The sequence below is a fragment of the Coregonus clupeaformis genome, chromosome 20, assembly GCF_020615455.1.
Source record: "Coregonus clupeaformis isolate EN_2021a chromosome 20, ASM2061545v1, whole genome shotgun sequence".
NCBI classification, from domain to species: Eukaryota; Metazoa; Chordata; class Actinopteri; order Salmoniformes; family Salmonidae; genus Coregonus; species Coregonus clupeaformis.
The window spans coordinates 2,414,062-2,428,396 of NC_059211.1; the positions used below are offsets into that span (position 1 = coordinate 2,414,062).

General features: G+C 44.7%; 1 protein-coding gene across 3 annotated transcripts in view; it reads right to left on the minus strand.

Annotated features, from left to right (window-relative positions):
- Positions 1-14,335, minus strand: part of LOC121553962 (rhomboid-related protein 3) — a 66,097-nt gene that overhangs the window by 28,231 nt on the left and 23,531 nt on the right. Inside the window, exon 1 of one of the 3 annotated variants that reach the window (XM_045205233.1) lies at positions 5,568-5,713. The exons of the other annotated variants lie outside the window; for them this stretch is intronic. Coding sequence (XP_045061168.1) covers positions 5,568-5,615 — 48 coding nt within the window. The 5' untranslated portion in view covers positions 5,616-5,713. Of the gene's footprint in view, positions 1-5,567; positions 5,714-14,335 lie in introns of those variants that run through there. 3 annotated transcript variants of the gene reach the window in all.

The following is a 14,335-nucleotide window of genomic DNA, read 5'->3' on the forward strand; positions in this document are numbered from 1 at the left end:
GCTATTTAACAGTCTGATGACCTTGAGATAGAAGCTGTTTTTCATTCTCTCGGTCCCAGCTTTGATGCACCTGTACTGACCTCGTCTTCTGGATGATAGCAGGGTGAACAGGCAGTGGCTCGGGTGGTTGATGTCCTTGATGATCTTTTTGGCCTTCCTGTGACATCGGGTGCTGTATGTGTCTTGGAGGGCAGGTAGTTTGCCCCCAGTAATGCGTTCGGCAGACCGCACCACCCTCTGGAAAGCCCTGCGGTTGTGGGCAGTGCAGTTGCCGTACCAGGCGGTGATATAGCCCGACAGGATGCTCTCAATTGTGCATCTGTAAAAGTTTGTGAGGGTTTTAGGTGCTAAGCCGAATTTCTTCAGCCTCCTGAGGTTGAAGAGGCTCTATTGCGCCTTCTTCACCACACTGTCTGCGTGGGTGGACCATTTCAGTTTGTCGGTGATGTGTACGCCAAGGAACTTGAAGCTTTCCACCTTCTCCACTGCGGTCCCGTCGATGTGGATAGGGGGGTCCACCCTCTGCTGTTTCCTGAAGTCCACGATCATCTCCTTTGTTTTGTTGATGAGCCCTCACCTCCTCCCTGTAGGCGGTCACGTCGTTGTTGGTAATCAAGCCTACTACTGTTGTGTCGTCTGCAAACTTGATGATTGAGTTGGAGGCGTGCTTGGCCCCGCAGTCATGGGTGAACAGGGAGTACAGGAGGGGGGTGAGCACGCACCCTTGTGGGGCCCCAGTGTTGAGGATCAGCGAAGTGGAGATGTTGTTTCCTACCTTCACCACCTGGGGGCGGCCTGTCAGGAAGTCCAGGACCCAGTTGCACAGGGCGGGGTTCAGACCCAGGGCCTTGAGCTTAATGATGAGCTTGGAGGGTACTATGGTGTTGAATGCTGAGCTATAGTCAATGAACAGCATTCTTACAATGAACGGTATTCCTCTTGTCCAGATGGGATAGGGCAGTGTGCAGTGTGATGGCGATTGCATCGTCTGTAGATCTATTGGGGTGGTAAGCAAATTGAAGTGGGTCTGTGGTGACAGGTAAGGTAGAGGTGATATGATCCTTAACTATTCTCACAAAGGACTTCATGATGACAGAGGTGAGTGCTACAGGCAATAGTCATTTAGTTCAGTTACCTTTGCTTTCTTGGATACAGGAATAATGGTGGCCATCTTGAAGCATGTGGGAACAGCAGACTGGGAAAGGGAGAGATTGAATATGTCCATAAACACACCAGCCAGCTGGTCTGCGCATGCTCTGAGGACGTGGCTAGGGATGCCGTCTGGACCGGCAGCCTTGCGGGGGTTAACATGCTTAAATGTCTTAATCACGTTGGCCATGGAGAAGGAGAGGCCACAGTCCTTGGTAGTGGGCCTCGTCAGTGGCACTATGTTATCCTCAAAGCGGGTGAAGAAGGTGTTTAGCTTGTCTGGAAGCGAGACATCGGTGTCAGCGACGTGGCTGGTTTTCTTTTTGTAGTCCGTGATTGTCTGTAGACCCTGCCACATACGTCTCGTGTCTGAGCCGTTGAATTGCGACTCCACTTTGTCTCTATACTGATGTTTTGCCAGTTTAATTGCCTTGCGGAGTGAGTAGCTACACTGTTTGTATTCTGCCATATTCCCAGTCACCTTGCCATAGTTGAATGAGGTGGTTTGCGCTTTCACATTTGCGTGAATGCTGCCGTCTATCCACGGTTTCTGGTTAGGGTAGGTTTTAATAGTCACAGTGGGCACAACATCACCTATACACTTCCTGATAAACTCAGTCACCGTTTCAGTGTATACGTCTAAATTATTTTCGGAAGCTACCCGGAACATCCCAGTCTGCGTGATCAAAACAATCTTGAAGCGTGGATTCCGATTGGTCAGACCAGCGTTGAATAGTCCTTAGCACGGGTACTTCCTGTTTGAGTTTCTGCCTATAGGAAGGGAGAAGCAAAATGGAGTCGTGGTCAGATTTGCCGAAAGGAGGGCGGGGGAGGGCCTTATAACCATCCCGGATGTTCGAATAGCAATGGTCGAGGATTTTAGCAGCGCGAGTACAACAGTCGATATGTTGATAGAACTTCGGCAGCCTAGTCCTCAAATTTGCTTTGTTAAAATCCCCGGCTACAATAAATGCAGCCTCAGGATATGTGGTTTCCAGTTTGCATAAGGTCCAGTGAAGTTCTTTGAGGGCCGTCGTGGTTTCGGTTTGAGGTGGGATATACACGGCCGTGACCATAACCAAAGAAATTTTTCTTGGGAGATAATACGGTCGGCATTTGATTGAGAGAAATTCTAGGTCGGGTGAACAGAAGGACTAGAGTTCCTGTATGTTACTACAATTACACCATGAGTTGTTAATCATGAAACACACACCTCCGCCCTTCTGCTTCCCGGAGAGATATTTATTCCTGTCTGCGCGATGAACAGAACCCATCTGGCTGGACCGATTTCGACAGAATATCCCAAGAGAGACATGTTTCCATGAAACAGAGTATGTTACAGGCCTTGATGTCTCTCTGGAAAGAAATCCTTGACCGTAGTTCGTCGACCTTGTTGACCAAAGACTGAACATTAGCGAGTAGAATACTTGGAAGCGGTGGGTGGTGTGTGCGCCTCCTAATTTGAACCAGCAGACCGCTCCGAGTGCCTCTCCTCCTCCGGCGATGTTTTGGGTCAGCCGCTGGAATCAGTTCAGTTGCCCTGGGGAGAGCAAACAAAGGATCTGCTTCGGGAAAGTCGTATTACTGGTCGTAATGCTGGTGAGTTACCGCCGCTCTGATATCCAATAGTTTTTCCCGGCTGTATGTAATGATGCAAAACACTTTCTGAGCTAATAATGTAAAAAATAATACATAAAAAAACAAAATACTGCAAAGTTTCCTAAGAGCTAGTCGCGAGGCCGCCATCTTCGTCGGCGCCAGGATAACAATCTCTAGGAGACAGAATGCGTCTCTTTCCTGAGCGGTATGATCGCTGCGTGTTCCCATGGTGTTTATACTTGCGTACTATTGTTTGTACAGATGAATGTGGTACCTTCAGGCGTTTGGAAATTGCTCCCAAGGATGAACCAGACCTGTGGAGGTCTACCATTTATTTTCTGAGGTCTTGGCTGATTTCTTTTGATTTTCCCATGATGTCAAGCAAAGAGGCACTGAGTTTGAAGGTAGGTCTTGAAATACATCCACAGGTACACCTCCAATTGACTCGAAATATGTCAATTAGCCTATCAGAAGCTTCTAAAGCCATGACATCATTTTCTGGAATTTTCCAAGCTGTTTAAAGGCACAGTCAACTTCTGACCCACTGGAATTGTGATACAGTGAATTATAAATGAAATAATCTGTCTGTAAACAATTGTTGGAAAAATTACTTGTGTCATGCACAAAGTAGATGTCCTAACTGACTTGCCAAAACTATAGTTTGTTAAAAAGAAATTTGTGGAGTGGTTGAAAAACGAGTTTTAATGACTCCAACCTAAGTGTATGTAAACTTCCGACTTCAACTGTACATCCTGGTCGTCTATATCATGACCTTTCACCTCCTACCCACTAAGGACTTCCAAGGGTCACAAGTCCTTGGCTCCACCCCCACAACAGTCTCTCACGTTCAGCAGAAGCAAGTGCCAGACATCCCACACTAGGAATTCTTCACACTCACTCCTTAGTTCTCTCTCTCTCTCCAATGACGCATATACAGCACAGTGACTGCATCAGTGAATCAAAGAGAACAGTATCAATAGAAGCAATAGTCAACTTAAAAATACAGACACTGGATTCAAGACTCATCTCATTCAAATAGGTGTTTGTTTTTTCTCATACCAAATGTTATATGAGCAAACCTTCTTACACATTACCTCAATCCTCTCTGCTATGAGTGACAGTAATTCCAATGGAACTCAAACAGAATTGAATGGAGCCACTTTAGACTTCAGAGTTGTCTGTTCAACGGACGGTTAAATGGCCTAGATTTGAGTCCTCTTCTATTCCTGGATGCGCTTGTGTTTGATTTGAATGTCAGGTTGTTTGTGAATAGGGTCAGAATACAGCTGTCGTGCGTATAGTGTGTGACATATAGACTAAATGAGCAGTGAATCCAATTCCATCGCCCTGAGCAAAGCCTCAGACAGTGTGTTTGCCTTCTCCATATGCCACGTTTGGCAGGCAGCACAATGGAAGACAGGCAGAGGCCATAGAAATACCATCACAGACCATTGACTTGAATGGGGATTCCCCTTCTAGTTATTAGACAGGTCAGTACATCACTGGGGCCGAGCTCCCTGCCATCCAGGACCTCTATATCAGGCGGTGTCAGAGGAAGGCTCGAAAAATTGCCAAAGACTCCAGCCACCCAAGTCATAGACTGTTCACTCTGCTAACGTCCGGCAAACGGTACCGGAGCGGCTCTCGGACCAAGAGACAGTTTCTACCCCCAAGCCATAAGACTGCTGAATAGCCAGACGTCTAAATAGTCAATTAATGGTACCCGAACTATCTGCACTGACTCTATCTTGCACTGATCCTACGAACACTCACTAGACCTTCTATACACTCCATATACACACTCTCACACACACACTACACTGTCACTCCCACTACATACGCACACACACATGCATACCGACACAACACAAACACAAACACATATACTGTACATACACACACACTTTTACACTCATCATTTGCTGCTGCTACTCTGTTCTTTGTTTTACTCTTATTATTATCTATCCTAATGCCTAGTCACTTTACCCTGCCTTCATGTACATATCTACCTGAAATACCTTATTATTATCTATCCTGATGCCTAGTCACTTTACCCTGCCTTCATGTACATATCTACCTCAAATACCTTATTATTATCTATCCTGATGCCTAGTCACTTTACCCTGCCTTCATGTACATATCTACCTCAAATACCTTATTATTATATATCCTGATGCCTAGTCACTTTACCCTGCCTTCATGTACATATCTACCTCAAATACCTTATCATTATCTATCCTGATGCCTAGTCACTTTACCCTGCCTTCATGTACATATCTACCTCAAATACCTTATCATTATCTATGTTTTGATTATATTTCTATGGCAGTAGAATGGCAGGATGGGCATAAAGGGATGTTCCATTTTGCTCTTCAGAAAAACAACTGCGAGATGACAGTTGACTCTCATGCAGTCCTTTTCTATGGTAATTCCAAAAGTCATTGTTTAAAGACGCTACAATATGGTTGGAGCATTTTGGTGAAATTATACATGATAACTATAAAGACTGCATTGGTGCTAAATAAACAAGTTGAAATCGACCACATTGACTCTTTCCTGAACAATATCCATATTCATATACTGGGAAAATGAGGTCAGGCATCAGGATTAGGTGATACAACCTCAACCCCCTACTTTCACACACTGGAGACTGTGTAAACACACATACACTCCAACACTATATCTGTCTTGATGCAGTGCTCACACACACACACACACACACACACACACACACACACACACACACACACGCTCACACAATCATACACACATGCACACACACACACCTTCCCTGAAAATGAAAGTGAAACCAAACTAACCTTCTCCTGCAGGATGTCTGCCAGTTTCTGCTGGGCACCCAGAACCATATCTGATGTGTGCTAGCCAGCTAATAGTCACAAGAGACTAGTGTCTGTGTGTCTAGTCCAGTCCTGCTGCTCTCTGTCTCTCTCTGTTAGTATCTACCAGACTGTCTGGTCCAGAATGAGAGCTTGTTTACCCCTTTGACGGATTACAGTCCCATATTGAACCCCCACCCTCCAAACCCCCTGTTCTTAGCCCCCCCACAGACCCCCACAATACAACCCAGCCCCAAACCCCATTTTAGCCTACATTCAGATCTCAGACCCCCTCGCTCTCTCTCACATCCACAAACACGCCCCTAAGTAGGCGCATATTCACATACTCTATCTCTAACACACACTCTCACATCTCTCTTAGACACACACTCCTACAACTCTCTCTCAAACTGAAACTAACACACACACTTTCTCTCACATGCCTACACACTCTCACTAAGACCCACACATACACATTCCCACACACCAGCTCCACATCCAGCCCTTCATACTCCAGTTCACACTCTACTGGCAACAGGCTCACTAGCAGGCGGGGATGAGTGTGATGTGGGGAACCCCTCCTTAACAATGGGGGCCTAACGGAAATTTCATGCACGGTTTACCCAATCCCTTTCCCCCAATAAGACCCTATTTCCCCTCATCCAGTTGAGGGCTTCACATAAGACATAGGAAAGACACATTAGAATATGGGAACAGCCCTGATGATGACATAGACACATTAGAATATGGGAACAGCCCTGATGATGACATAGACACATTAGAATATGGGAACAGCCCTGATGATGACATAGACACATTAGAATATGGGAACAGCCCTGATGATGACATAGACACATTAGAATATGGGAACAGCCCTGATGATGACATAGACACATTAGAATATGGGAACAGCCCTGATGATGACATAGACACATTAGAATATGGGAACAGCCCTGATGATGACATAGACACATTAGAATATGGGAACAGCACTGATGATGACATAGACACATTAGAATATGGGAACAGCCCTGATGATGACATAGACACATTAGAATATGGGAACAGCCCTGATGATGACATAGACACATTAGAATATGGGAACAGCCCTGATGATGACATAGACACATTAGAATATGGGAACAGCACTGATGATGACATAGACACATTAGAATATGGGAACAGCCCTGATGATGACATAGACACATTAGAATATGGGAACAGCCCTGATGATGACATAGACACATTAGAATATGGGAACAGCACTGATGATGACATAGACACATTAGAATATGGGAACAGCCCTGATGATGACATAGACACATTAGAATATGGGAACAGCACTGATGATGACATAGACACATTAGAATATGGGAACAGCCCTGATGATGACATAGACACATTAGAATATGGGAACAGCCCTGATGATGACATAGACACATTAGAATATGGGAACAGCCCTGATGATGACATAGACACATTAGAATATGGGAACAGCACTGATGATGAAATAGACACTGAAACGTGTCCTCTTTTTTGTTTATCACTTATTGCACTTTGCACTGGTACGTTTGGCATTCTTTTGAGTATGGAATTACATCTCGGCTTCCTTGGGTTTTCCTCTTTATGTTTGAGTGTGAGTACCTGCTGAACTCTATTACCATGGCATACACACACAGGGACATATCATTATGTTGTACTGTCCATATTCAAATGTCAATCTCCACCCAAAATGTAATATAGGCTAAGCCAGGACTTGCTACTGCCTCCTCCTGACCATGGGGGTTGTTTTGGGCACAACAAAGGGGTGTGGGGTGTGAGACAAACCCAACAGATTGTTTCCCTGGACCAATGATAGAGTATTATGCAGGCCTTTATTTGATACATACACACACACGCGCACATATCCAATAATCCTGCCATTTGGGCTACTCCATAGCCTAGTTTCAAGGGCTGAGGAGAGGAGAGGAAAGTAGAGGGAATGAGAAGAGAAGAGAAGAGAAGAGAAGAGAAGAGAAGAGAAGAGAAGAGAAGAGAAGAGAAGAGAAGAGAAGAGAAGAGAAGAGAAGAGAAGAGAAGAGAAGAGAAGAGAAGAGAAGAGAAGAGAAGAGAAGAGAAGAGAAGAGAAGAGAAGAGAAGATTGGGGACAATGCTAGGCTGGGTCCTTTGCCTCATTTTTATAATGCTGCATATTAAGAAGCTTGAGGCAGCAGCCCTGGAGAGTTTAGGGAGTTCACCAAGCCTAACAGCACAGTCTGAAATATAATTGGTTCAAGTCTAATTTTGAGCAACCTTTTTCCCTCTATATGAGCTGACCACAAGGTCGTTCCTCCAACCTATTTAGATCTAATATCTTTCTAACATTAATACAACAGATGAATCCATCCAACACGTGGGGAAATGTGATTCTGTTAGCCCTCCAGCCACTCTAATATACATAAGAGTGTTCAGGCAGCTACAGACATAGCCCTGTTGGAGTGATGTAAACCAGTCAACCCTGATATAATGACTCTACCACATCCACTGGGTGGGTGACCTCTGACCTGAACTTAATATGGGTCACTGTCCAACAGGCCCTGCCCTGCGCTGAGATAAACCCATGAGGCACTTTCTGGAACAGTGACCACCACCTCAAAGGAGAGCGGTTAACTGGAGTATAGGATAATGTAGGGTAATGATGTAGGATAATGAAGTTCAATTGGAAAAGACAACTGACAACTCAGTTTTGTGCAACTGATTGCTCACAAATTGTTATGTGGTTAGTTGATATTTAGGCTAAATCTTAAATCCTCTCTTTTGTGAACTACCATGGCAGGTGTCTCCCTGAAGCATGACAGCTGTAGGTGGATGTCCCACTCAAATGGTTAAAATTCATAAAGTCCTGAACAATGGAAAAACTACCGTGTCAACCTAGAGCTGGGCAATACGGACCAAAATCTATATCGCGATAAACTGCCTGAATTGATGTGATAACGATGAATAGAACGATACTTTTACAACAATGTGCACCACAGTCTTATTAATGATCCTTTATACTTCTACTACTAGTTTGATGGTTGTAGCCATCAGTTGTCCCCTAAACAATCACCCATATTAGCAAACTTATTTCATTTCAAACTTCACATTTCTCTAGTATAGGCTACTTATCGTAACGATATCAGCAAAATGCCTGCGATAAGTGATCGGTATGGTCGGTAATTTCCGGTTTATCGTTCCAGATCTATGTCCATCACAAAAACACTGGAATAAGTTCACAATTCTACATAGTCTATTCAGTGAAGTTGAATAATGAAAGTAGTATTTTAAAGTTTCACCTACAATGATATTATCAAAAATAAATAGAGACGTCTCATTCACATTCCTTTACCACCTACAGGTTGCCGTGGTAACATGCTTGACTTGGCCGATCGGCACAGTAATAAGCCCCGTGTAGCTCAGTTGGTAGAGCATGGCGTTTGCAACGCCAGGGTTGTGGGTTCGATTCCCACGGGGGGCCAGTATGAAAATGTATGCACTCACTAACTGAAAGTCGCTCTGGATAAGAGCGTCTGCTAAATGACTAAAATGTCAATGTAAAATGTGATAACATGCGCGACCTGACTGTCTGTAATAACACGCATTCCCCTTAGTGCAGGGGTTCACAATTCACATAACTGCGGTGTTATGCCACTAATGGTACCCCATAGAGATGACAAAAGACTGCTGTGGAGCTGAGGGAGGCCATTAGTGAATATATGTTCCCTTTGGGGGCTTCCTGTACTCTGCATGATGGGTGATGACCTTTAACAGGTGATTAGGCTAGCTGTTAGCTCAAGGCTTGTGAAAGTTTAACAAGACACCAACAACCGGCAAAGTCAAAATTGCTCTCCATCCAGCTTTATAAAAGTTTAAGAAGCATATGATCTACATGCTATTCTAGAGAAGGGTTCTACCCTATCCTATTGGCTTCAACTAAATGACATAGACTACAGTAGCTACATGAAACAATAACATATCTACATTTTTTATATGACCCTCGATCGGCCTCATCATCTCAATCACTCAAGGCATGCAATGAATTATACTGCTGTAGAATAACACCTGACACCTACACAGTAAGGTCATACAGAATTATAAATGCATTAACATATAGGGAATATATTTATCTGTAGGCTCTTAGTCTCCAAAATGGCACCCTATTCCCTATGTAGTGCATTACTTTTGACAGGAGCCCTATCGGCCCTGGTCAAAGTCAGAGGAGGACTGGCCATCTGGCGCCTCAAGGGAAAAAATGGGCTGGTGTGGGGGCTCAAGGGAAAAAATGGGCTGGTGTGGGGGCTCAAGGGAAAAAGGGCTGGTGTGGGGGCTCAAGGAAAAAAATGAGCTGGTGTGGGGGATCAAGGAAAAAAATGGGCTGGTGTGGGGGCTCAATTAAAAAAATGGGCTGGTGTGGGGGCTCAAGGAAAAGAATGGGCTGGTGTGGGGGCTCAAGGACATAAATGGGCTGGTGTGGGGGCTCAAGGAAAAAATGGGCTGATGTGGGGGCTCAAGGAAAAAAATGGGCCGGTGTGTTAGAAATGCCAGGAACGATTTCTGGTCCCAGTCCTCCCCTGTCAAAAGTAGTGCACTATATAGGGAATAGGGTGCCGTTTGAGACACAGCCTAGAAGTGTCAGCTGCAGTGGGCCATTACTACACATGTTCATTATGCCATTGATCAACAGTGAGTTACTGATCATGATAGATGAAGAACTGGTGAGGGGCAGGCAGCTGAACATGCTGCAGGGTCATGGGACTGGGGGTCACACACACACACACACACACACACACACACACACACACATGAACGAACGAGTTCACACACACACACTCACACACACACACACACACACACACACACACACACACACACACACACACACACACACACACACACACACACACACACACACACACACACACACACACACACACACACACACACACACACAAAGTTAGAGTGCTCCCTTGACATGATCCAATTAGCTGGTCTAATTAAAAGCTACTAGACTGGTGGGGGAGAAGCTTGTTTCTCTCTCTGCTAATTACAGAGCAACACTGGGGAGGACAGGAGTGTCTCAGGGCTGTGATTCTTTCTCTCACACACACACAAGTGCACACACGCATTCACACACACCCACGCATGCATTCACACACACACGTGCATGTTCGCCCACACACACACACACACGCATGCACACGCACACGCACACACTCACTCACTATCCCATCTCTCCTGGTAAGTGGTGTGATTGTAATGATCACGTCCTCCAGTCACGGAGACTGATAGGATCTGACTCCAGAGGGAGATGGAGAGGAGTGTATGTGTGTTCCAACAGCACTCTTCACTTAGCTACATTTACTATTAGATCACTCACGAAGACACACACACATGGAGTGATTGATCTAAGTGAGCAGCAGATGTATACTGAACAAAAATATAAAAGCAACATGTAAAGTGTTGGTCCCATGTTTCATGAGTTGAAATAAAAGATCCCATAAATGTTCCATATGCACAAAGAGCTTATTTCTCTCAAATGTTGTGCACAAATATGTTTACATCCCTGTTAGTGAGCATTTCTCCTTTGCCCAGATAATCCATCTACCTGACAGGTGTGTATCAAGAAGCTGGTTAAACAGCGTGATCATTACACAGGTGCACCTTGTGCTGGGGGCAATAAAAGGCCACATGCCAAATGTGCAGTTTTGTCACACAACACAATGCCACAGATGTCTCAAGTTTTGAGGGAGCGTGCAATTGGCATGCTGACTACAGGAATGTCCACCAGAGCTGTTGCCAGAGAATTTCTCTACCATAAGCCTCCTCCAACGTTATTTTAGAGAATTTGGCAGTACGTCCAACCGGCCTCACAACCGCAGACCACATGTATGGAGTCATGTGGGTGAGCGGTTTACTGATGTCAACGTTGTGAATAGAGTGCCCCATGGTGGGTGTGGGGTTATGGTATGGGCAGGCATAAGCTACGGACAACGAACACAATTGCATTTTATCGATGGCAATTTGAATGCACAGCGACACCGTGACGAGATCCTAAGGCCAATTGTCATGCCATTCATCCACCACCATCAACTCATTTATCAGCATGATAATGCACAGTACCATGTACACAATTCCTGGAAGCTGAAATGTCCCAGTTCTTCCATGGCCTGCATACTCACCAGACATTGAGCATGTTTGGGATGCTCTGGATCGACGTTTAAGACAGCGTGTTCCAGTTCCTGCCAATATGTAGCAACTTCGCACAGCCATTGAAGCGGAGTGGGACAACGTTCCACAGGCCACAATCAACAGCCTGATCAACTTTATGCGAAGGAGATGTATCGCGCTTCATGAGGCAAATGGTGGTCACACCAGATACTGACTGGTTTTCTGATCCACGCCCCTACCTTTTTTTAATAAGGTATCTGTGACCAACAGATGCATATCTGGATTCCCAGTCATGTGAAATCCATAGATTAGGGCCTAATGTATTTATTTCAATTGACTGATTTCCTTAAATGAACTTGTAACTCAGTAAAATCGTTGAAATTGTTGCATGTTGCGCTTATATTTTTGTTCAGTATAGTTTTCTTTGGCCCATACATCACTTTTAGGGGCTTGACTGTGTAGGTTGGGGTGTTAAAGGGGTCAGCTGACAGCTGGGAAATGGGACACTCCTGTGACTCAAAGGTTTTGGGGAAAGATGAAAAGGGATGGGGTGAGGCGGGGGTAGGGTGGTCCATGACTAAAGGGGGGGGGGGACCCCTTCAAACCCCATATTCTAAGTCCCTGCCATCACACATGCACGCACACACCTACGCACACAAACATACACATACACACTCACACACTGTGGCTCTACTGCCTTTCGAATGCTAATTCAGGGTTCTGAGTGTGACCTTGACACCAGCGAGGGTCCCTTCCTGTGTGATATCTGCCTAATCTGACTCTCTCTCTCTCTCTCTCTCTCTCTCTCTCTCACACACACACACACATCACGATCTACAGCTGAGACAACACTAATGCTAGATTACATCACTACTCCCATTGACTAGCTATAGAACACTACATGAGTTGATCTGTATCTCCACTGACCAGAGAGAAATATGGTGCTAACTCTCTCCTCGTGGTCGTCTAGGAGACTAGTTCAGCGTGCAAACAGCAGCTTGCAAGCGGGCTGGGACGGGGACAAAGGGGGTGTGGCTAGGACCTGACAGCCAGGGTTGAAGGGTCATGGCTGTGACTGGAGTCTGGGTCCACAGAGTCACCCCAGACAGTCCTACAGACAAGACTGGGTGACTCCAAAAAATGATGGAAGGTAATCCTGCTATCAGTGGGAACATGATATGTGGTGTGTCAGTGTTTCCCATCTTGCACTAATATCTGACTCTAATCCCTCCGCCGTAGGTCTGATCTTGGTCTGATCCAAACCATAAGACAACGTAAAGATGTCTGATCCAAACCATAAGACAACGTAAAGATGTCTCATCCAAACCATAAGACAACGTAAATATGTCTGATCCAAACCATAAGACAACGTAAAGATGTCTGATCCAAACCATAAGACAACGTAAAGGTGTCTCATCCAAACCATAACACAACATAAAGATGTCTGATCCAAACCATAAGACAACATAAAGATGTCTCATCCAAACCATAAGACAACGTAAATATGTCTGATCCAAACCATAAGACAACGTAAATATGTCTGATCCAAACCATAAGACAACGTAAAGATGTCTGATCCAAACCATAAGACAACGTAAAGATGTCTCATCCAAACCATAAGACAACGTAAATATGTCTGATCCAAACCATAAGACAACGTAAAGATGTCTGATCCAAACCATAAGACAACGTAAAGATGTCTGATCCAAACCATAAGACAACGTAAAGATGTCTGATCCAAACCATAAGACAACGTAAAGATGTCTGATCCAAACCATAAGACAACGTAAAGATGTCTGATCCAAACCATAAGACAACGTAAAGATGTCTGATCCAAACCATAAGACAACGTAAAGATGTCTGATCCAAACCATAAGACAATGTAAAGATGTCTGATCCAAACCATAAGACAACGTAAATATGTCTGATCCAAACCATAAGACAACGTAAAGATGTCTGATCCAAACCATAAGACAACGTAAAGATGTCTGATCCAAACCATAAGACAACGTAAAGATGTCTGATCCAAACCATAAGACAATGTAAAGATGTCTGATCCAAACCATAAGACAACATAAAGATGTCTCATCCAAACCATAAGACAACATAAATATGTCTGATCCAAACCATAAGACAACGTAAAGATGTCTGATCCAAACCATAAGACAACGTAAAGATGTCTCACAAAATATGTTTTCTTCAGTCAGACTGGGTGGTATGAATAGAACATGTAGGCTATTTGTCTGTGGAAAGCGAGTCTTAGACCTGGGCAGTTTGTAAGAACATGGCTCTGTGTTCACCAGACCAGATCTGACACCGACTTCACACTCCAAGTTAAGTGGATGTAGCAAAAGGCTGTGTTTTGACAGCTGCTGGCTGTCTCGGACACTGATGGGATACAAGAATGGGCGTCAGGCACGATTTCGACATACGGAGTGAATTCTGCAGAACAGAACAGAACAGTGCTTTTCATACCTCAAGGAGAGGAGATTTCCAAGTACCATACAATAGGAGGTGATGAGGGGATTGTTATTTTTGCAGTGTGTGCGTGTGTGCGTGCGTGT